General features: G+C 43.9%; 1 protein-coding gene across 5 annotated transcripts; it reads left to right on the top strand.

The window, feature by feature from the left end:
• Positions 1-817: 817 nt before the first annotated feature.
• On the top strand, positions 818-20,657 carry DHX57 (DExH-box helicase 57). Of its 5 annotated transcripts, none has more exons than XM_071581298.1 (24): positions 818-878; positions 2,500-2,729; positions 3,456-3,608; positions 3,879-4,043; positions 4,777-5,588; positions 6,992-7,185; positions 7,324-7,445; positions 7,711-7,906; positions 8,655-8,779; positions 9,902-10,035; positions 11,274-11,328; positions 12,091-12,293; positions 13,266-13,382; positions 13,728-13,824; positions 15,056-15,229; positions 15,787-15,987; positions 16,761-17,037; positions 17,585-17,680; positions 17,780-17,863; positions 18,002-18,139; positions 18,575-18,649; positions 19,048-19,182; positions 20,060-20,260; positions 20,376-20,657. In XM_071581298.1, exons 2-24 carry the CDS (start codon positions 2,509-2,511, stop codon positions 20,517-20,519), a joined length of 4,119 nt encoding a protein of 1,372 aa, XP_071437399.1. In that variant the 5' UTR covers positions 818-878; positions 2,500-2,508; the 3' UTR covers positions 20,520-20,657. The 5 variants fall into 5 exon arrangements, with proteins under 5 accessions (XP_071437399.1, XP_071437407.1, XP_071437380.1 ...); XM_071581306.1 differs by having other exon boundaries at positions 848-869; XM_071581279.1 differs by having other exon boundaries at positions 864-906.
• The last annotated feature ends 1,518 nt before the right edge of the window (positions 20,658-22,175 follow it).

Below are 22,175 nucleotides of genomic sequence, written 5' to 3'. Positions count from 1 at the left end.
AGGGGTTTTGGAGTCTCCATCCATGGAGTTATTACTCAAGACCCTATGGAATGTGCTGCATGGCAGTTATCGTGGGTGACCCTGTCTGTTCAGGGGATCTGCAGAGAGACCTCCCCACCTCAGCGACACAGCTTTGGAGTGTCTTGTCACTTATGTCACCCTCACTCTGAAACTGGTACAGCCTTCCTCCCTTTTAATCCCACATGCTCAGTTTTGGAGTTAAGGCTAGAAAAGACCACCAAGATCACTGAGCCCAGCCATTAACCCAACATTGCCAGACTCATGTTCTGGAAGTGCCACACTTACTCATTTGTTTGAACACGTCCAAGGATGGTTATTGTATCACTTCTCTGGGCAGCCTGTTCCAAGCCTGACCACCCCTTCTCTGTGGAAATGTTTCCTAATACCCAATCTAAGCCTTTCCTGTCACTTGTTACCTGGGTCTATAGAGAAAGAAACTGTCACTGTCACAGCTGCTGGCCGAAACTCAAGCATACAGGTACCCATACAGACACATATACATATAGGTATACATGTATGTTAAAATGCACAGTAGCCTAAAGCTGCACACGACTCATTGCTCTACTGGAGTGATCGGCTGCCGTGCGGAGCCCCCAGTCCCGCCCGCGGGGCGGGGAGGGAGGGCCGGGAGGGAGGAGCAGCGGGAAGGGAGGGCTGGGAAGGAGGAGCGGCGAAGAGGGAGGAGCGGGGGGAAGGGAGGAGCGGCGGGAGGAGATGGAGCGGGAAGAGCGGGGAGGGAGGAGCAGAGGGAGGAGCGGGGAGGGAGGAGGAGCGGGGAGGAAGGAGGAGCGGGGAGGAAGGAGTGGGCGGGGGCGGCCGCGGCCCGGAAGGGAACGCCGCGATTCCGGGTCAGGGAGGTGTGCGGGTGCTGGTACCGGTAGCGGGGTGAGAGCGGGCAGTGGAGCCCCCGGAGGCTGTCACGGCTCCGCGGAGGGGAAGGTGGTGCGCGGGGAAGGGGTCTGCGAGGGAGCCTGAGGGGAGGCGAGTGGGTGTGCAGGAGATGGGGTGCTGGGGACAAAGGAGGCGAGTGGGTGTGCAGGGCATGGGGTGCTGGGGACAGGAACGAGAGGGGCAGGGCTGGGAGGGGAGGTTGGGGGTTCCCAGAGGGGGTGCGGGGCTGGGCCCGCGGGAGGAGGCTGAGGGGCCGCTCTGTGCCCAGGGGGGACACCCCGAGTGGCAGCGGCCGCGGGGCGCCCGCCCTGCTTGCTCCCTTCTTCCCTCCCTGCTCGCCTCGCTCGCCCCCTTCGCCCGCCCTGCTCGCTCCCTTCTTCCCTCCCTGCTCGCCTCCCTCGCCCCCTTCGCCCGCCCTGCTCGCCCGCTTCTTCCCTTCCTGCTCGCCCCCTTCTTCCCTTCCTGCTCGCCCCCTTCTTCCCTTCCTGCTCGCCCCCTTCTTCCCTTCCTGCTCGCCCCCTTCTTCCCTTCCTGCTCGCCCCCTTCTTCCCTTCCTGCTCGCCCCCTTCTCCCCGCCCTGTTCGCCCCCTTCTCCCCGCCCTGCTCGCCCCCTTCCCTCCCTGCCTTGGGGCTGCTCCGTGGGCGCCGGCCTGGATGGAACTCCCGTCCGGCCCCGGTGGGAACAACGCCTACTAAAAGGAGAGTTTGTCCTTTCCGAGCCCAAACCGCTGCCGCTCCTCCAAACCCTCGTCTGGGCAGTTACTTGTGCGTGGCCACATCAGTTCTTGTCCTGGCTCTAGAGGTGCCAGTGGAAAGATCCAGGGAATAAGTGCCTGTCGGACTGCTTAGAGGTCCTTGCCTCTCCCTGCAATAGCTTTCCATTAGCAGGAATGTCCAGCTGGAGCATCATGTTGAGCTGTTCTGGCCTTGGCAGCTGCTCAGTCCTGATGGGCTTGTGTGAGCACTGGGGAAGATCCTGCTGTGTGGAGGAGAGGAAGGCTTCTGTATTCCAAGACCAGTCCCTAGTCACTCCCCTGAGGAGGCTCCCAGAGCGCTCACAGCCTGGGCAGCTCTGAGCAGAAGGGGATGGATCAGGAGTTTGACCTCAGCTAACATGAAGAAACATCTTATCTTTGGCTCTAGCTCTGCTTCCACCTTTTACTCTCAACCTGCAAACTCTTGAGTTGAAAAGTGACAGCACAGGGGCTGCTTTCTTCAGTGGAAGTTCCCCTGAAGATTTGTCCTGTGGGCCTCCATATCCAAGAAAATTCCATCAGAGTGCAGAACTGGAGCTCCCAGGCTAGGCAGCACTGCTGGTGGGCTCATGTTTCTGACGGAGAGTTTTTAGCTGAATAGCTGTGAGGAATATTGCTTTTGTTTTGTAAAGCCACAGAGCTTACAAAACAATGTTGTAGAAGAACATTCTTTGCTCCAGGTCCATACAGACACACCAACATACAGATAATTAGCTGTGGTTTGAGACATTATCTTCTCTTGTCACATAGGAAAACAAATAATGTGTGCTTGGACATATGCAATGTGCTGAATCATCTTCATAACTAAGAGCTATTTTTTCTCATTCTGCAGCAAGAGAATATGAGTTCAGCAGGGAGGAGAAGAGGAAAGCCCAACAGAGGAGGAGGAAGAGCGAGAGGAGGAGGGGGAGGAGGAAGAGGGAGAGGAGGCAGTGGAAGAGGAGGAGGCAGCAGTGGCCATTCAAATAAGCCTCAGCTTGGTGGAAATAGGAAAGGTTCAACCAAAATTTGGGACGATGGAGATGATTTTTGTCTCTTCGAGGACCCAAGGCTAGAATCCAGGTATTTCTGTTAATTTGGGGGGATTGGCATAGAGGTGTCTGGTATACTTCAGGATTGTTTGGAATACCTCAGAACATTTGGGATAGTTTTTTGCAGATTGGGTTACATAGACATTTAGGAGTGGGTTTTGGAGTTCTTTAAATATAGAGAAGAGTGAAAGGGTGATGAAGTTGTTTCAGTATGAAGCAGTTTTTATGATTATTATGATATTTTTTGATTAAAACTTTATAAATTTTATAGCTAAGATAGGGTTTTATTTTTTAAATGTCTGTTTTTCTTCTTTGGTCATAAAGTATTTTCAGAACACTTTTGGTCAGAAAACACTAATAAACACAGGATATTCTTTGTCATGTATACAAAGCAGAAGCTGGGCCATAGAAAATAAGTGTGTAGAGTTAGTTTAGTATCCTGTATGTGTTCTGACCAATCGATCTTAGAAATATGTTGTCTTGTAGTCTGAGAACAGCTTTACCTAGCAAAGTTCTTAGTAAATGACTTTGGATTTGACGTAGGATACATATGTGCATGTATGTGTGTGCAGATACAGACGCACAGATCCTGGTCATGTAAGAGTGAATCCAGCTGAATAATCCTTAGGTGATGGACTTGCCTTACTTTGATTTGCCAGTTTTGAATTACAGGATTGGACCCTAACACATCCCAATTCAGTCAAGATTATTTGAGCCAGGCAGATAACTCATGGTTGTGTCCTATTTTAATTTTCAGATCAAGTGCCCCTGCCAAAAGAGGAGGGCAAATGAAACAGAGACCTGAAGCAAAAATGCCTCTCCAGACCATACACATGACATCAGAGAATCAAAGAAGAGTGAAAGAACTTCTTCAAGAGCTTCAAGGCCAGGAGCTGGCTCCTGAATCAGGGTTAGTTTAAATGGAGGCACTACTGCCAGCTCTTCCCAATGGGCATGGTTTAACAGGTGTACTGTTAGAAATGAAAACAGTAACTTTTAATTTTATCTTAAATCCTACAGTTTTGAATCTGCTTTGTTTATCTACAATATTAACTCTGGGAAAGGGGTAGCCAAATATTCCATTTAAATGAAGGATTTAAAACTTCAGAGGGAGAGTTTTGTGTCTACTCAACAGTATAATTTTGTTTCACTTTATTAATTTGATAACTCTTTTTATCAGTGTAGCTGGTGAAGATGATGATGAACCTGATTACCTTGATGATGAACAGTGCTGGTCAACAGAACAGGAACTTTCTGAAGTAATACCAAGGTTGTCTGCCAAGCCAGCTGAGCACAGAATTGTAGAAAGTGAAGTGTCCTCATTTGCTGTACACAAACTCTCCAGGTGATGCTCTTTAGTGAATAATTTGTATTCTGAAGAGGTAAATCACTAGTCTCAATACTGTAAGACCTCAGGGCTTGGACTTCTTCTTAACGCTGGGGAGGTTCTATGTGCGGAACTGAGTTTGTATCTCCTACAAATTTAATCCTCAACTAGGTGAATTTAAAATAATGATTTTATGAAAATAATTGCTCCAGCCTCTTTCAGTGATGTTTTCAATCCTTTCTCCAAGACAATGAAACAGATACTAGAAAAGCTTAGGGAGCATTGCTTTTACATGTATGTTTCTCCCAGGTAGGTAGTGTTTCAAAACCTTGTGAGTGTTCTTCATCCATTTTGCTCAGGCATGAGTATCTATTAAATATTTATGCTTTGTGTGAGAGTATTTTATATGTGACAGCTTTTTGGAAGGATTTAGTATATATAGTTCAATAGGGAAATCCAATCTTGTAACTATTATGTGCTGCATTCAGAAGTGTAAGATAGTTGCCACCTGAACTAATTTATTGTCTTATAAACCACAGACTGCCATTCACAGACACCAAATTGCTGCCTGCCACTGTTATTTAAGAGCATAAATACTTTTGTGTGGGGTTATTTTTCCCCTAATGGTAATAATAGTATCTCATGCCATACATGCTTCTTACTATAAGCCTAATCAAGCAGATCTGTGGTTATTTTGCTTCATATGAGTCTCTCACTCACTTGTTGCCATGTTGTCTCTGTTTTGGTGCAGGTATGGCTTTGACTGTGAGCGTTGTAGAACAGTACTAAGATCCTGCAATGGTAATATTGGGGCATCCTTGGAGTATTTGCTATTGCAGTGCTTTACTGAAAGATATGGAGAGAAGATGCAGGTGTCTGCAACACCTGCTGAAGCCAGTCAAGAAGAATGTTTAGAACAGAGACAAGAAGAAGCTTTTGCCCTCCGGTCAATCTATGGAGAAAAATTTGTAGAAAGAATTAAAAATCATGTCTGGACTTTCAGTTTGGAATTGGAGTACCTAGCAAACAGACTCAGCAAATCTAAACAAAAGGGTGGTTGTACTAGGGACACAGCAAAACAGACTTCAAAGGAAATATGTAAATTTTATCTCCAAGGAGGCTGCAGGTTTGGTTCAAAATGCAGATTTGCACATGAATTCCCTCCAAACCATCCACTAAAACAATCCAAGAACTCTGTAGATGATGCTCATCTCAGACATAAAAATGATAGTCCCATATATGAACTTGAAGTAAGATTTCCCGAAGACAACAAGTATCCACTTCAAGCACCTCTTGTGGCATTCTATTCCACTGATGAGAATCTGCCCCTTGCTTGTCGTTTACACATTGCTGAATTCCTTTTTGGAAAGGCCTTGGTAGCTGCAGAGTCTCATGAACCAGTGGTGTATACCTTAGTGACTTGCCTAGAAGATGAACATGAAATAAGCGCATTACTTGGCAGTACGCAACACAAGTACAGTGTTCCTCCAGTGTCCCTGCTGGCAACACCTTCTGTAAAGCTACAGACAGAGACTACACCTGGTTCAAGTCAGCTCTCTGAAGGTACACCAAATCTTCTATGGTTTCTGGGTTAAGAACAGTCAAAAATATGTAAAAGGAAAAAAAGAAAAGAGAGAGACAAGACAACCCCCAGTTCTGCCATCTGTTCCAAATCTGTTTCTGGAGGTTCAGATTATGTGGTGAGCCAGACCCATTATCTGTCTGTGCCTTAGGAAGTCCCTTCTGTAATCAGGCTGCTGCAGAGGTTTTGTGATGGGCAGAACTGAGTTAAAGGAGCACAGAGCTAATGAGTGTGGTTTGGCAGAGTGAGTGATGCCCATTCCCACACAATCCATGAAAAGGCATGGAGAAATATGGTATGAGCTCACACAAATGGACCAGAGGCTTGGAAGGGAACAGGAGAGGTTGTTTGCAATACCTTGGTGCACCTGCTACTCACTAGTTCAGAAACTTTTTTTAATTAACTGAAAATTGCTAACACTTCCTCTGAATTAACTTTATAAAGGTGGATTTAAGGCTAAGCAAGTGTTGCAGCTGGTTCTAGAATGTTGTTAAAAGCATCATCCCTTTTTATATATACAAGTGCAATCAGGTTGATTTCGCAGGGGGAGGAGAGTTGAGGCTGTGTCACTTATGGCAGAGTGACAGCAACTCTGTGGCATAGGTGACTTTCAAGCTCTCAATTTCAAAACTGTTTTATCTAAGGCAAGCTTTCTTCAACAGTCTTCAAGAACAACTGCATCACATTTTAGAGCACTTAAATAGTGACAGCCTGTGGTTTTGTTACAGTAAAACAAATTATTCCATTTTTAATAGCTCTACAGAAAGACACCTTTGTTCCAGAAACTGAAATCAAGATATTGTAAATCATTTTTGTTAGTTATAAAATCTTTCTTATGCTATAAAATACCTTGTTTAGATAAATGTAAATTTAAAACTTTCAAGGGCTGGCTTATAGTCTGAGAAAATCCCACTTCAGTTGATGGGCAGTAGGCACCAAAATGCCTGGTCTCAGCTTTGGTTTAAAAGTATTTGGCAGTCACTTAACAATTAATTAAAACACTAAGACCATCAAAGTCCTGTGTCCCATAGAAGTGGCTGTGTGGTAATTGGAGAGGTGAACTGAGACACAGAAGTTCAGGAAGGCAACCCAAGTTACCATTCTGGTTCCCTGTGTGGCCACCCAGGGCATGGTGTTGGCAGCACAGCTGGTGCAGCAGTGGAGATGGGGCTGGAGAAGTTGTGGTTTGTTTGGTGAAGTGAGGGAAGGTTTGCTGGTTGTGTTGAACTAAATGCTTGTCAAAAACAGTCCTGCAGGCCCTCAGGTCCAGTCTAATCAGGTTCTTCATTGAGAATGCTGATGGAATGTGTGTCTTCTCTGCATTGCTGATGAGATCCTGTTCTTTAGTAATGAGAATACTTAACTCTGTGCTCTCTGTCTCAAGCCTCAACAGTGTCAGAGCCTCAGCAAGAAGAGGCAATTGCAGAAGAGGAGGAGGAAGAAGAGCCTGAACAAGTTGTTGTGGAGAATGAGAGTTATGTGAACCTCAAGAAAAAGCTTTCCAAAAAGTATGATGTGCAGGCAAAGTCTCTCTATAACGAAAATGTTAAAATCTGCGCGCAGTTTCAGCAGAGAAAGGTATAATGTGCAGAACATACAATCTTCTTTCTTGCTTACTTTAGAGAGAAATATTTAAGGCACAAGCTGAAGTTTCAAATGGTTCTATTCCTCTCCAGTGGTGTTCTTACTGCTGTGCTGTATGGTTTTGTGCATCAGTCTTCTAGGCACTTCCAGTCCATGCTGTATGAAAGACAGAAGCTCCCTGCATGGCAAGAGAGAGAAAACATTCTGGATTTGCTGAAGAGCCACCAAGTTCTTGTTGTGAGTGGCATGACAGGGTAAGAGGGTGATTATGCATACTGACTTTGTGTATCAAAGTAGACACAGAAGAATGTGAAATGCATGTGAATATCCATGTCTTGGAAAGGTTAGGGTGGTGGTCCATGTGTGACCAGTGACAGCAGTCCTAGGGGAACTTCATATGAAAGATCACTTCTAATGAAGCAATGCAAATTTAAAGTGGAGTGCAGTCAACTTAATTTATGTGGATGGAAGGTGTTGCATTTGTGGGGGTTTTAATTAATCTCTGATTTTGTTGTACAGATGTGGGAAAACCACTCAGATTCCTCAGTTTATTTTGGATGCTTCACTGCAAGGATCTCCAAGCAGAGTTGCAAACATCATCTGCACTCAGCCTCGCAGGATCTCTGCCATTTCTGTGGCTGAACGTGTAGCCAAAGAAAGAACAGAAAGGATTGGACTCACTGTTGGATATCAGATCCGTCTGGAAAGTGTAAAGGTATCTGTGCTTTACTTGTTGATTTTCATTTAGTTCTGTTGAAATGTGCTTAGTGCTTCTCTGGTATGCAGAATCTTTGTCCTATACCTGCCGTGTAGTGAGATAAGCAAGTTTGTATCACCTATATTTTATATTATCAACCATATTCTCTATTTTATTTTGTCTCAAGTTGCACAGTTCACTTTACAGAATGAGAGTGCAGTGATACGTCCCGTGGTTGTGCTTTCTGGTGACAGAGGTGATGGGATGTGAGAGGATGAGTAATGCTGCTGTCCTTAGGAAGGCTGCTGGCTTCTTTTCTGCCTCTTGCCATTTCCATTTGTCTCCCAAGTGGAGATTGAATGGTACAGCTACAGTCAGCCAGAAGGGGGTGGTTGAATTCAAACTGCTGTCTTGCAAGTGAAGTTTTGTCTGCATTGCAGGTGATTGCTTTTTCCAAGAAGTGTGTTAAAAAAGAGATTAACTGACTCTTTCTAGGAACAGAGATCTGGTTGTTTATCAGAAAACAATATCCACAGGAAAAATGGTTCTGATTTTTTGATCGTTAGCAATGCCCCTTGGTAAGAAGCAGCTGTTCTCAGTTTCAGTCAAGAAATTAAAATCAATCAGCCTATCTCCTGCAGGGATTGTTTGTTCCCTTTCTGTCGAACCTGGGACTCAGCTGAAACCAAATGCTTTATAGTAACACACACTCTTTGCACTGTGTTAATTTGCCCAGTTAACTGAATGCTTTGTCTTACCCTTCAAGTCCTCAGCTACTAGACTCTTGTACTGCACTACTGGTGTGCTGTTGAGAAGGCTGGAAGGAGATCTGACTTTGCAGGGAATCACACATGTTATTGTTGATGAAGTTCATGAAAGAACAGAAGAAAGGTAAATAATCTCCTATAAATAATCTCTTATCCTCTAAGCCAAATGAAGAAAGAAAGGATAAAGGTGACTAAGGTGCAAGTAACTGATCCTGTGGCAGTAATGTGGGATGGTGGAAGGAGTCTGGTTTTAGGTTCTTGTGTTTGGGCAGTAGGAAATTATATTGCACAGCTTGCAAGAAAGCACATTTCTCTGAAATTGCTGTGTCTTCAATGTACTGTCACATTGCAATAGTGTTGAAAAGATGTTTTGGATGGGGCTGGAGGTTTAAGTAACTTTTTATCCAGAGCTGTCTGTTCCTTATACTTTCTATGTTTCAGCATTTATCAAATACCATAATTCTTCACATGTCCCTTGGGGAATTTTTGTCCTGATGCAGAGCACCTGCAAGGGACAAGTGCTCACATTTTCTTCATGTCTATAGATTTTACTGGTTCTAGACAGTCTCATCCTGTCCTGCTCTAGCCTCCTGCAGTTTTACCGTACTTACCTGCTGATGACAGGCAAAAGGTAATGTCTGTCAGTATCTCTGTAAATGAAGTGGCAAGGATCCTTTTCTTTGCTATTTTCCTTTTGAAACCTTGCAGTGCAGTGGGTTTACAGGCTTTTTCTATGACCTGTTATTCTACAGCTCACTCAGATGATATTGTAGTCTTGTAAAACAGCTTGTGTCTCTCAAGGATTCTTTGTCCTCATCTAAAATCACTTCAAATTAGTCTTCCAGGCATGCCACAAAAGCTATAAATACATAGGGAAGGATACAGTGAGCAGGGAAGAGTGAATAAGTTTGAATAACTCTTCCAGTGAAGAAGAGGAGCAAAAAGGACTCGTCCGTTACTTTGAGTTAATTTCTTACCTAATTTCTTACATTGTCATTAATGCAAGTAGTTTATAAGGCTTTTTGTTGCTTAAATGAATTTGCTAAGTAATCCTGACACTCCAGTAAGGAACAACCAAAAAGAGTTAGATTGCAGATTGCCTTCCATTCTGAGAAGTTCATGCTTCTGTGATGGTACTACTGTGCTATTGAAAACACCAGGAAGGTGGACAGAATGGGGAGAAAAATAGAGGCTCTGAAAGTTAACACTGAAGGAATTTAAATGTCTTTTTGCTTGTTTTCTTCAGTGACTTCTTGCTGCTGGTTTTGAAGGATATAATGCTTCAGAGGCCAGACATGCGCATTATACTAATGAGTGCCACCCTGAATGCAGAGCTTTTTTCTCAATACTTTCACTCCTGTCCAATTATTAACATACCAGGTGAAAACTGTTCATTTTTATTATCTTGTCACATTTATTGTTTTAGACATTTGTTTTCAGCATTTTTTCTTGCTAAGTTTTTCTCAATTCAAGTGCAAGGGGCTAATTTGCAAAGTGGCAAGATGAGGATGTATGCAAGAAGTATGATTCTAAGGGCTTGGAAGGAAAGACTAATGAGATTTAGGAGAGAAAGGACTTGGAAATGGAGATGGGTTTGTGGTCTGTATACCAGCAGAAGAACATGACATGGTTCTCTGGGCTAGTTTCACCACAGCTGAAGACTTCTGTATCCTTGTGGAAAAAGGATCAGTGAGAGGATCCAGCTGGATGTGTACATATTTAGCCAAATGTGCCTTTTAAATTGCTATGTTATTACATGGACCATGATAGGAACATGTAGGCTCATGATGTGTTCCCATAAGTGTCTAAGTGTATCAACCCTTCTGTCTGCGTAAGTGCATTGAGCACGTTACTGTAAAAACTAGGTTGGTTTGGGGTGGAAAGGACCTTTAAGCGTTATCTCGTTTCACGCCCCTGCCATGGGCAGGAACACTCTTTCACTAGACCAGGTTGCTTCAAGCAACACTTCCAGGGGTGGGATATTCACAGCTACTCTGGGCAACCTGTCCAGTGTCTCAACAACTTCACAGTAAAGAATTTCATCCTAATATTCAATATAAACCTACTTTCTCACAGTTTAAAACCATTACAACTTGTTCTATCACTACATGCCCTTGTCAAAAGTTTCTCTCCAGCTCTCTTGTGGGCCCCCATTAGGTATTGAAAGGCCCCAATAAGGTCACCCTGGAGACTTCTTCAGGATGAGCCATCCCAATTCTCTCAGCCTTTCCTCACAAGAGGTGCTGCACCCCTCTAGTCCCCTTCATGACCTCCTCTGGACCCATTTCAGCAGGTCAATGTCATTCCTGTGCTGAGGACCCCAGAGCTGGATACAGCACTCCAGGTGGGGTCTCACAAGGGCAGAGCAGAGGAGCAGAATCCCCTCCCTTGTCCTGCTGGTCACGCTGCTTTTGATTTATATCAGAGACTGCAAACCATGCTTGGTATACACCCACTCTTTTATCCTAGTCAGAAATTGTGTTGAAGGGTGCAGCATAAAGGAGAGCTGCGAAGCCAGTGTGTGTCATAATAACCTGTATCAAATTATTATATTATTTTTCCTCTTTTCTGTGTATTGTGTGGCATGTAGATAGATCCATTCTCCTGTTTCCTTTTAGGTCGAACGTTTCCTGTGGACCAGTTTTTTCTGGAAGATGTGATTGCAATGACAAGGTATGAAATTCATACATTCTCAGGTGCATTTGGCCTTTGAGGTTGCACTGCTGACCTTGACACTGCGGTAGTGCTTTGCATATATTTAAAAAGTAAATGCTCTCAAATCTCTCCCATCATGTGCAGTCGTGGAGCTCTGCTAAAGCCCTGACTTTAAACTATGACTTATACTGCAGTGGGGTTTAGGATCTCATGCAAAACAAAGCTTTTTTGCATTAGATACCACATTAGTACTCAAGGAAAGGTCAGCTTTGCTAATGAATACTTTGTTGGTGCTTGTGCTTTGCTTGTTTCAGAGGTGATTAGATATTGAGAAGCAGAAGAAATTTGGATGTAGATTTAAGTGCTGGAGATGAAAAACGTAGGATACCAAACAATTCCCTCTTGTAAGCCCTACCTTTCAACTCAGGTAGTGGATTTCTGTTACCATTTATAGTTACTGAGAGCATTTCAGATATTCCAGATAATAAAATGATCAACTATTGTTAATTACTTGCAGTTTGTTGCTCTGAGCAACACTAAGCCCACTTAGTTGTCAAGTTTGTAAAAGTCCTAGTCTTTCGCATCACAACCTTTAATAGATTAACATCCCTATGTAAAAGGACACCTTGACCTTCATATTACCCATGGTTTTGCAACCTGCTTATGCAAAGTTCCTCTCAGACTTAAAATAAATTATTGATACCCTATCTCTGTAGTTAATTATTAGAAGGAGACTGATAGGCTTCTTTTTACACCACCAAATGTTCTTCTGCTGTTCAGGTATGTTTTAGAGGACAGTAGTCCCTACAGGCGGAAGACAAAGCAAGAAAGCAAACAGAATGGGAGACACAAAAGAACTGCATTTGAAGAAGTAGAGGAGGACTTGAGATGTGCTGGCCTTCTGGAAGGCACAGACACCATTGTCAGCAATTCAGACCCAGACCAAAAATTAACTCTGAAGCAGCTCCTAACACGATATAAAGGTGATCTTCTTATATTTAATGAATTGGCACAATAGCATTTGCCAGACAATATGGTATGTCAGCATGTAATACTGTAAGTTGAATGCTTATATATTATTCAGAGTTTTGTATTTGTGAAGTTCTAGTGAGAAACCTGCCAGTTTAAAAAAAATAAAAGAAGCCCTTGTTCTCTTAAACTAGAGCAAACATCTTGGCTGAAACCAGTTCTCAGCATCTGAAACTGGACAATTTCAGCTACTGTCTTTTTCCATGCTTTTTGAGATGCATTGTTAATTCTACTTTCTCCTCTGTATTTGTTCTTGCTGAAGCAGCTTTACTAAGACTGCATCTGCCCACTTCAAGGAGGTAACTTCTACGTGTCAAGCCTTCTTTGGGAAATTCAGTGACACTGTGCATGACTTAATCAGAGAAACAGGTCTTTCCATGAACTTTGTACTCTGCCATCGTCAAAATCCTCCTCGTGCTTAGTTCTGAAGAGTTCATCCCTGCACACCCTTGTGGTGAGCTCCACAGTGGTACTGAGTGAGAGCCATTGCTTAAAATCTTCAGATTCCTGCTAGACAGTTACCAAGAGTAAGGGAACTCAGGTGTCTTTTGGAGTTGATGTAAGAAACATTGGAAGGCAGAAGAGAGAGCTTGAAAAGGGAGTCCTGGAGGTATCTGTAAGTGACATAAGAAGTGATTTGGCTCCTCTTACCACTGGTGTGTGTATGTCATTCTGCTAGTAGATGAATCCTGGCCTGGTCTGTGCCTGGGATAGGTCTGAGCCCCAGTAAGGCATGAGGAAGGAAATGAAGAGCAGAAAGCATGGAAAGGACAGCATGACACAGAGTCACTATGGACTGCCTGGTCTAAGCCAGGTGCTGTTTAAACTAAGCTGTGCCTTGTTTTGCAGCAACACTGGCTCAATGCATCCATGAATGTTTTTTACAAGAGAGGGTTTTACTGGGTGTTTTATTTCTTTTTCCCCAGGGGTTAACAAGGCAGTGTTGAAAACAATGTCTCTCATGGACTTGGACAAAGTTAACCTGGAACTAATTGAAGCCTTGCTGGAATGGATAGTTGCTGGCAGCCATTCATATCCCCCAGGTAATTTCATTGTCCTTGGGAGATAAACAAAAGTTGATTCTTGGAAGTTGTGCACTTACAGACAGCCCAAAGCTAATGATTTGCATGCAGAGTTTCTGTAGCTACTGACTAGTTTTAAAAAAAATAATTTCTAGTCAAGTAACAAAGATTCTGATATGCATGGGATGGGGAAGGTAAGAGAATTGTCTACTTTGGAAAGTCTTTTGGGAAGGACTGTTACAGTCTGTGTGCTATTTTTGTACAATAATTGCAAAACAGAGCTGAAATTTTGATTTAGCCCTTCTGCACATTAATAAAATATCATGGTGTCCTTTATGTTTATTTTTTTTTAATCTACATGTATAGGTGCTGTGTTGATATTTTTGCCTGGTCTAGCAGAAATCAAGATGCTTTATGAGCAGCTTCAGTCTAATGCTCTTTTTAATAACAGGCACAGCAAGAGGTAAGGCAGAAAAGCTACAAAACTATCAGTCTTTACCCATATATAAAGAGTCGTTTCCTGCACAAAACCTGCCTTTATCCAGGGGTAAATAAAAGTTGTTAATTGTGTGAGTTGACTCCAGTCAGGGTAATTCCTTTTCTACCATCTTATTGGCTTGCTCCTTTTGTTTTTTCCCCTCAGCTCAGGAATGTTATTTCTTGAAGTTCTTAGAGACCCTAGGGATGAGTGTTTCCTATTTTGTGTTCTTCATGATCCAGTGGGCTGTTGAACCTTCATTTCAGCCCTTGTTCTGTTTCAGAATGTTTGCTGAGATACATTAGTTGTGGTTGCATTTGGCCTCAGATTGTTAGAAGTAATTGTTTATCCTTGACTAAACAGTTATCACACAGATGTCCATGGCAAGGTTAGCTGGAGTGACTTCTTCCAGCCTGGCATTATAGATGTCAGATTTTAGGCTCTTCAAAAGAGGCAGAATATTTGCTCAGCTCTACAGAAGTGACAGGTCTCAGAATAAACTCAACATTCTCTTAGAACATCTGTCATCACTGGCATGGCCAGCAGGACCAGTGATTGGCACTGGTGAGGCTGCACCTCAAATCCTGGTTTCAGTTTTGGGCACCTCACTGCAAGTAAGACACTGAAGTCCTGGAGCATTTCCAGAGAACAACAGAGCTAGTGAAGGGTCTGGAGCACAACTCTGATGAGGAGCAGCTGAGTGGGAGTTTATTCTGAAGAAAATGAGACTCAAGGGAGACCTTATCACTCTCTACAACTACCTGAAAGGAGATTGTAGCCAGATGGGGGTTGGCCTCTTCTCCCAGGTAACAAGACAAGAGGAAACAGCCTTACGTTTTGCCAGGGAAGGTTTAAATGGGAACATTTCTTCACAGAAAGGGTGGTCAGGGATTGGAACAGGCAGCCCAGGGAGTCACCATCCCTAGACATTTAAAAGCTGTCTAGATGTGGCACTGAGGGACATGATTTAGTGGTGGACGTGGCAGTGTTTGGTGACTGGACTTGATGATTTAATGGTCTTTTCCAACCTTTATGATTCTATGATTCTGTTTCTTAAATGTGCTATGGCAGAGTGGTTTGTGGTTTTATGTTGCTTTGAATGGCTGTGGGCAGTGTGTAGCACTAGTGAGGCAATAGTGTGTGCAGGCAGATTCTTCCTAAGAGGGAAGAGGCTGGAGACAAAGCCACTGACCATGGTGTCATATTGTCCTTCCAGGTGTGTTGTTTATCCACTTCATTCTTCACTGTCTAGTGAAGAACAGCAGTCTGTGTTCCTCAGGCCTCCTGCAGATGTTACCAAAATCATCATCTCTACAAACATTGCAGAAACATCTGTCACCATTGATGATGTGGTCTATGTGATTGATTCTGGAAAAATGAAAGAGAAAAGGTACTGGAATAGTTCCTGAGGATTTTGTGAGCTTGGAAACTGTTCTATGTCTTGAGCTGCAAACTTTAGTTTTCCAAAATGCTGGGAAAAACTCGAAGGAAACTTGGTCTGAAGAAGGCTGCTACAAGGTGGAGGAAGCCAGTCTAAACTCTGCAAGTGCAGAGGTGGGAATCGTATCCATACAGAAATTGGCAGCATATGCCTGCTTAACCTCCAGCCTGTTTCACTCTGCACTCATGAATACTCACTTTTACAAAGGCAAGTTGTGAAAGGACAAGCGGTAATAACTTCAAATGGAAAGAGGGCAGGTTTAGATTGGCTGTTAGGAAGAAATTCTTTAGTGAGGCACTGGAACAAGTTTCCCAGAGAAATTGTGGCTGCCCCATCCCTGGAAGTGTTCAAGTCCAGGCTGGACAGGGCTCTAGGCAACCTGGTCTAGTGGAAAGTGTCCCTGCATATGGCAGGTGAGGTTGGAATTTGATGATCTTTAAGGTGCCTTCCAACCCAAACTGTTCTATGGTTCTATGGATATAACCTCTTTTCTTCCTCTCCTGCAGATATGACCCAGGCAAAGGAATGGAAAGTTTGGAAGACACATTTGTGTCCAAGGCCAATGCTCTGCAGAGGAAAGGGCGAGCGGGCCGGGTAGCCTCGGGTGTCTGCTTTCATCTTTTCAGTAGCCACCACTATAACCATCAGCTTGTAAAACAACAGTTACCAGAAATACAAAGAGTGCCCTTGGAGCAGCTTTGTCTGAGGTGAGCATTGTCCCTGTATTCTTGAAGAAGTCAGTGTCCAGAATGTCCTTCCTTTACTGCCGTGAGCACCTGTAATGCCATTATCAAGGTGTTTTGACTTCTCAGTGTTTTCTCACGTGATGAAACTAAGCAACATGCTCTGTAGGTTTATGGCTCTGTTGAGTGGTTGCTTTGATCCCACTATCGCGCTGCCTCTGGATCTAGAGTCCCACTCTAATTGCACCCTCCACCAATTTTCCCTGTTCTTCATGTTGTCTATCTCTCACCTGATCCCAGGAAAACATAACATCTCTTACATCTCTCAGCAGCAGAGAAGACAGTTGCATTCCTATACCCCAGACCTACCACACAGATTTTGTGCCTCCCTGCTGTGAACTCTTGCAGTGTTTCTGTGCAGCACAGAGCAGTAAAGCCACAACCTGCATTAAGCACCACCATCATACAGATGTTAAATGAAGAGGCCTCCCTATCCCTGCTGCACACTGTGCACCCCTTTGTACTAAAAGGAAACAGAACAGCACAAATTATATTTTTACAGTAAAAACTTTATGCTAAATAGAAACCAGTTCTTACAGACTCAATATTCCGCATTGCTCCCTGACTTCAAATATGTGTTACAGGACCTTTTATAGGCAGCATGTTCTTTGAAGCCTGTTTTCTTTTGGGGTTTTTTTGTCTTATTTTTACAAAAACTTGTTTATTTTATCCTGTGTATGGAACTAAGCTGATTTTTTTCTTTGTTTTTTTTCTTTTTAATTCCCCCCCTCCTTAAGAATTAAGATCCTGGAGATGTTTTCTGCACAGAGTCTTCACTCTGTCTTATCACGACTAATTGAGCCCCCTAGAACCGAGTCTTTGCAAGCATCAAAGGTGCGACTGCAGGACTTGGGAGCGTTAACTCCAGATGAAAAGCTCACCCCGCTGGGATATCACTTGGCTTCGCTGCCTGTTGATGTCAGGATTGGGAAGCTAATGCTGTTTGGCACCATCTTCCGCTGCCTGGATCCCGCACTAACGATCGCAGCCAGCCTGGCCTTTAAGTCACCTTTTGTAAGTATTGTTAACCAAAGTGCTGTGTTTCTGTGCAGCAGCAAAACGCTGTTGTAACTCGCAGCATTCTACACCTCAGTATTTTAATTCTTCTTAGCCTACATTGTTTGTATGTTGTGCTTGTTGAAACAGTCCAGTTATAAGCAGAAGTTCAAATCCATGTGGCAGAAACAAAATCGTATTTATATTATGAGTGTACAGTAGAAATAGAGTGAATATTAGTTTAAACTTCAAAATAAGAAGTGCAGACCTTTTGTCTAAATTTAGTGTAAAAATTTAAAATTACTGGTAATACAAGTTACAAAACTGAGGTAATGATGGAACTAACATGTCTGAGCTTTGAATGCAGAGTTCAGTTTGGATCTCAGTTGAATCACTGTCAGTCTGGCTTCTTGAATGCCTCATATTTTCTGTTATCTATGGAGAAAATTTGCATTCTGACCTGTGAGCTGCTATGAAAATTCCTAAGATAATGTGCCATGTAGCTCTAGAGTGGCTTGTCTAAGTGGTGAGGGGAAGAAAACATCATCTGTTGCTGCCTGTCTAGGTGTCACCATGGGATAAAAGGGAAGAAGCAAACAAAAAGAAGCTGGAGTTTGCAGTAGGAAACAGTGACTACCTGGCTCTTCTCCAGGCCTATAAGGTGAGTTGAAATTCAGTAGCCTCTCTCAGGGTTTTGTGATGTGTTTGAAATTGAAGCCGAAATATTTTATTAAAGGTTTCTTCTCATCTTCTTAATTAGGGATGGCGTTTAAGTGTCAAAGAGGGCTCTCAAGCAAGCTACAACTACTGCAGGGAGAACTTCTTGTCAGGAAGAGTTCTTCAGGTAAGTCAATGTTCGTGGCCTTGCACAGGGACTGGTTGAGACACTGGCAGAGCCCTAGTGACAGAAATAAGTGACTGGGACAGACTGTCCCCACTGGGTGTGGTGGCCATCACACATCAGCCCTTTGTCTGTTTGTAGGAAATTGCCAGTCTGAAACGGCAGTTTGCAGAGCTGCTTTCTGACATTGGATTTGTGAAGGAGGGATTAAGAGCCAGGGACATTGAGAAGAAGTGGTCCCAAGGAGGCGATGGCGTGTTGGATGCCACAGGAGAAGAGGTAATTCACAGCATTTCAGTGCTCCAAGAGAATGCTGCAGCTTTTCATGTGGGCAGTCTTCACAAAGTGATCCCTCTGGGGCCAGAGATCTCCGGGGCTACATGGTGATGAGGGTGATACGGATTTGGCAGTTGTAGAATCTCACTGTGCATTGGGACAACTGGTCCTTGTTTTCTCTCGAGTGCTGCTTTGTAGCCAGATGTCAGAGAACAATTCAGTTCGGCATTAACTGCATCAGGATAATGATGTCATATTTGCTGCATTGATAGTGGGGGGAACACAGTCCAGGTCTAAACTGAGACCTCAGGAGCAGTGCTGTGTCCTCCTCTATAAAGCACAGCAGTGCAGCTATAAAAGTGAACCAGTTTTAGGAATTCAGTCATTCCCTTTATACACGTAACTGTGGAATACCTAATGCATGCATTGATTTCACAGGCAAATTCAAATGCAGAGAACATCAAGCTGATCTCAGCTATGTTGTGTGCTGCTCTGTATCCCAACGTTGTCCAGGTAAAAGAATGCTTTTTCATTTTTTCCTTCTGCTCTCCACACGTCCTGCTTCCAGTCTGGGCTCGTTGTGGCAGCCTTGAGCCTGGCTGAGGTTACCAAGTGTTGCCACTTACAGTGTTAGAGACAGGCAGTGGAGCCCCACTGTGCGTTGCTTGAGACCCCTGCTGTTCGTACAGGCTGATTGTAGTGTCCACCAAGACCCAGCAGCAAATGTTAAAAACTAAATTAAAGCTTTTTTGAAGGCTGAGGTCACAAACAGTGAGGGTTAGACAGCACCTGGCGTGTCATGACTTGACATGATACTACTACTGAATTTCTGGTTTTGAAAAATTCAGAACATAAGGGTAAAAAGTTTTCTGGTTCCACAGATTTTTATAACTTTTTTTCTTACCATACAGGTGAAAAAGCCAGAGGGTAAATACCAGAAGACCAGTACAGGAGCAGTCAAAATGCAACCAAAAGCAGAAGAGCTGAAATTTGTTACCAAAAATGATGGTTACGTTCACATTCATCCTTCATCTGTGAATTATCAGGTCAGGATTCTTTTTTTTCTGCAAAGCATGCTATTTTTTTGTAAAAGAAATCACCTTTGCTTGTGTATTTAAGATTGCAATGAGGGTCCCTATTGATGTTTAAAATAAAAGATCTTAATGGTTGAACAGTCCTGTGTTAGGATTGCATATAATGGTGTGTTCCTGAATTGAGTGTCCTCTTGGGCACACAGTTAAGCTCCAGCCTCTGGAGCAGAACTAGAAATGCCGTAACCCCCCTGTTCATGTTTTCCTAAGCTATGTCTGCAAAGCTGCATGCAGAAGTTTCAGTTGCAAATGCTCCTCTGGCTTCTCCTCAGTATTGATAAATATTGGTAAATAATCAACAAACCAGGGACATACTCTGGTTTGTTTCTTTGAGTCCTCAAATTATGAAGTTAATTTCTTTTCCAGCTTAATAACTAATATTTAGGTAAAAGCTCTTCTCTCTTTGCAATGACGTACGGTAATACTTGTCTCATGAAGTGTGTCTTTGTGTTTGATGATTCATTGCTATTCCAAGATATGAATTACTTGCTTTAAAAAAGTGTTTTATCAGTCATTAACCATGTACTTGGGTTATAAAGGCTTTGAACTCTGTGTCACTTTTGCTCTGAAAGAGAGTAACATACACATATGAAAATGTCTTTAGCATGAAATGGGGATGCTGGGGCCTTGAGGCAACACTGGGGAATTAGCTGGTTTCTCCTGTGGTCGCTGGCAAAGTTATTGGCAGTTCTTACAGATCAGAGAGAGTCTGTTTGTCATGCAGGTGCATTTTAGGCACATTTGCTGCTCTTTGCAGCTGTAGGAGAGGCAGGCCCTGAGCAGGCAGGAAGAGAAGCGTCACTGTAACGAGTCTGTGGTGTCTGTGTTCCAGACGAGGCACTTTGAGAGCCCCTACCTGATGTACCACGAGAAGATCAAGACGAGCCGTGTGTTCATTCGGGACTGCAGTATGGTGTCTGTGTACCCGCTGGTGCTGCTCGGGGGCGGCCAGGTGCACATGCAGCTGCACAAGGGAGAGTTTGTCATCTCCCTGGATGACGGATGGATACGGTTCGTGGCTGCCTCTCACCAGGTGAGGAGGAACAGAAGGGATAATCCTGGGAGTGCTGCAGAGCTGTGCTGGTGTTAGGAAGGCAGGAGATGCATGTCCTGAGCCTTACACTTCCCTCTGTGTTTTACCACGTTAGGTGGGTGAGCTGGTGAAGGAGCTGCGCTGTGAACTGGACCAGCTGCTGCAGGATAAAATCAAGAATCCCAGCATGGATTTGTACATGTGCCCCCGTGGATCTCGGATCATTGGGATGATTGTAAAGCTTGTGACCACACAATGACATCAGAACAGTTTTTTCTAAAGACTCGCTGTTTGTTACCACCTGTTACAGACCAAGTAAACATCAGTGTCTTGATATATTTATTGTTTCAAAACATGGCGTTGATCTCTGGAAGAACAAGTTGGCAGCGGTACTGTTGACACTTTTTTGGGTTGATTTTTTTTACCCTTTGTTTGCTCTCTTCTTGGAAGTAAGGTGGCTTACAGTACACTCTGGGAAATCTCCCAAGAGGAATAGAAACTCCAAGTAAGAAAGTGTTTTTTCATGGGACCGTATCCTGGCTGCTGCTGCGTCTTTCTGGAGGCAGCATGTGATATACTAAGCTACTCCCACGTTGGTTTAAACTCACTTCTCCATTTCAGCCAAGGCTTTACCCAAGTTGATCAGTTTTGACTGACCAGTGTTCAGTTGCTTGTGGTTCAATTGCAAAGCCCTTATATAGAAGTGAACACCTTTTGATTCATATCAAGATGTTCTGATATTTAGACAATGTCCTCATCTGAGGAGACTGTAGTGGATCACTGCAGGCTGTTCCAGTCCCAGGGTAAAACTGCAGGAGAGCAGTTCTAGCTCCTCCTGCACCAGGAAGTAAAACAGCTGAGAAGGGATTGCTGTAGTGCATTAAAAATGAATTCCTGGGGAATGGCATTGCTAATTTTTAACCCTTCCTCCTGCCACCCGGCACAGCTGGAACGAAGTCACACTTTTGGAAACTTTTATCCAAATGCCTGCTCTGGGGAACGGCCTGCAATGGAGTGGGACAAAATGCTGTAGGTAATAGCTATTTCATCCCAGTGACATTGCTGCAGCCTGCCAGCTGCCAATAATACCACGTGCCTTAAGTGACAGGACTTGGCTGTCACCTCTAATAGTAAAACCAGCATGAACATTGTCTCTACCACCATCCCTACCCAGCAGTAACCTTCAGGCTGAGGGAGGCATATTGTTTGGGGAATAGTTTGATGTTTTTAAAAAATACACCTGGATGTTTGTAGCAGCAGTTTCACACCAACACACCCTCATAAGGAAGAAAATGGGAGTGCCACAACCAACACACCTGGGCAGAATTGTCTCTGCAGCTGAACTGCTTGCTGTGTAACCCCAGCCAGCTACTAAGTACAACTAGGGCCACTCCTTCCTCCATCCCACCTTCACCTCCCACCTCCATGACCTGGCAGGGCCAAGGAGATGTCATAAAATTCATGGGTTGAGATACAGTTTAATAGGTAAAGCAAAAGCTGCACACACAAGCAAAGCAAAACAAGGAATTCATTCACCACTTCCCATGGGCAGGCAGGTGTTCAGGCAGCTGCAGGGGCCCGCTGTGATCGTGCCTAATAGTGACTTGGAAAGATAAAGACAATCTCTCCAACCATCCTCCCCCTTTCTTCCTTCTTCCCCCAGTTATATATGGTGAATATGATGTGGGATATTCCTTTGGTCAGTTGGGCCCAGGTGTCCCAGCAGTGTCCCCTCCCAGCTCCTTGTGCACTTGCAGCCTCCTGTCTAGTAGTGGGGTGGCATGAGAAGAGGCCCTGACTCCATACGCACTACTTCCAAGGTGGTATCCACTGAATATTCCAATGACTTCTAATCATCCTTAAGTGCTGCATTTGTAAGGGAAACTACCACTCAGACAGGGCCTGTACAAGGTCA

This window comes from Pithys albifrons, chromosome 2 (genome assembly GCF_047495875.1).
Source record: "Pithys albifrons albifrons isolate INPA30051 chromosome 2, PitAlb_v1, whole genome shotgun sequence".
Taxonomy (NCBI): Eukaryota; Metazoa; Chordata; class Aves; order Passeriformes; family Thamnophilidae; genus Pithys; species Pithys albifrons.
Note: the sequence above shows the minus strand (reverse complement) of the source record. Positions and strands in the feature narration are given on the sequence as shown.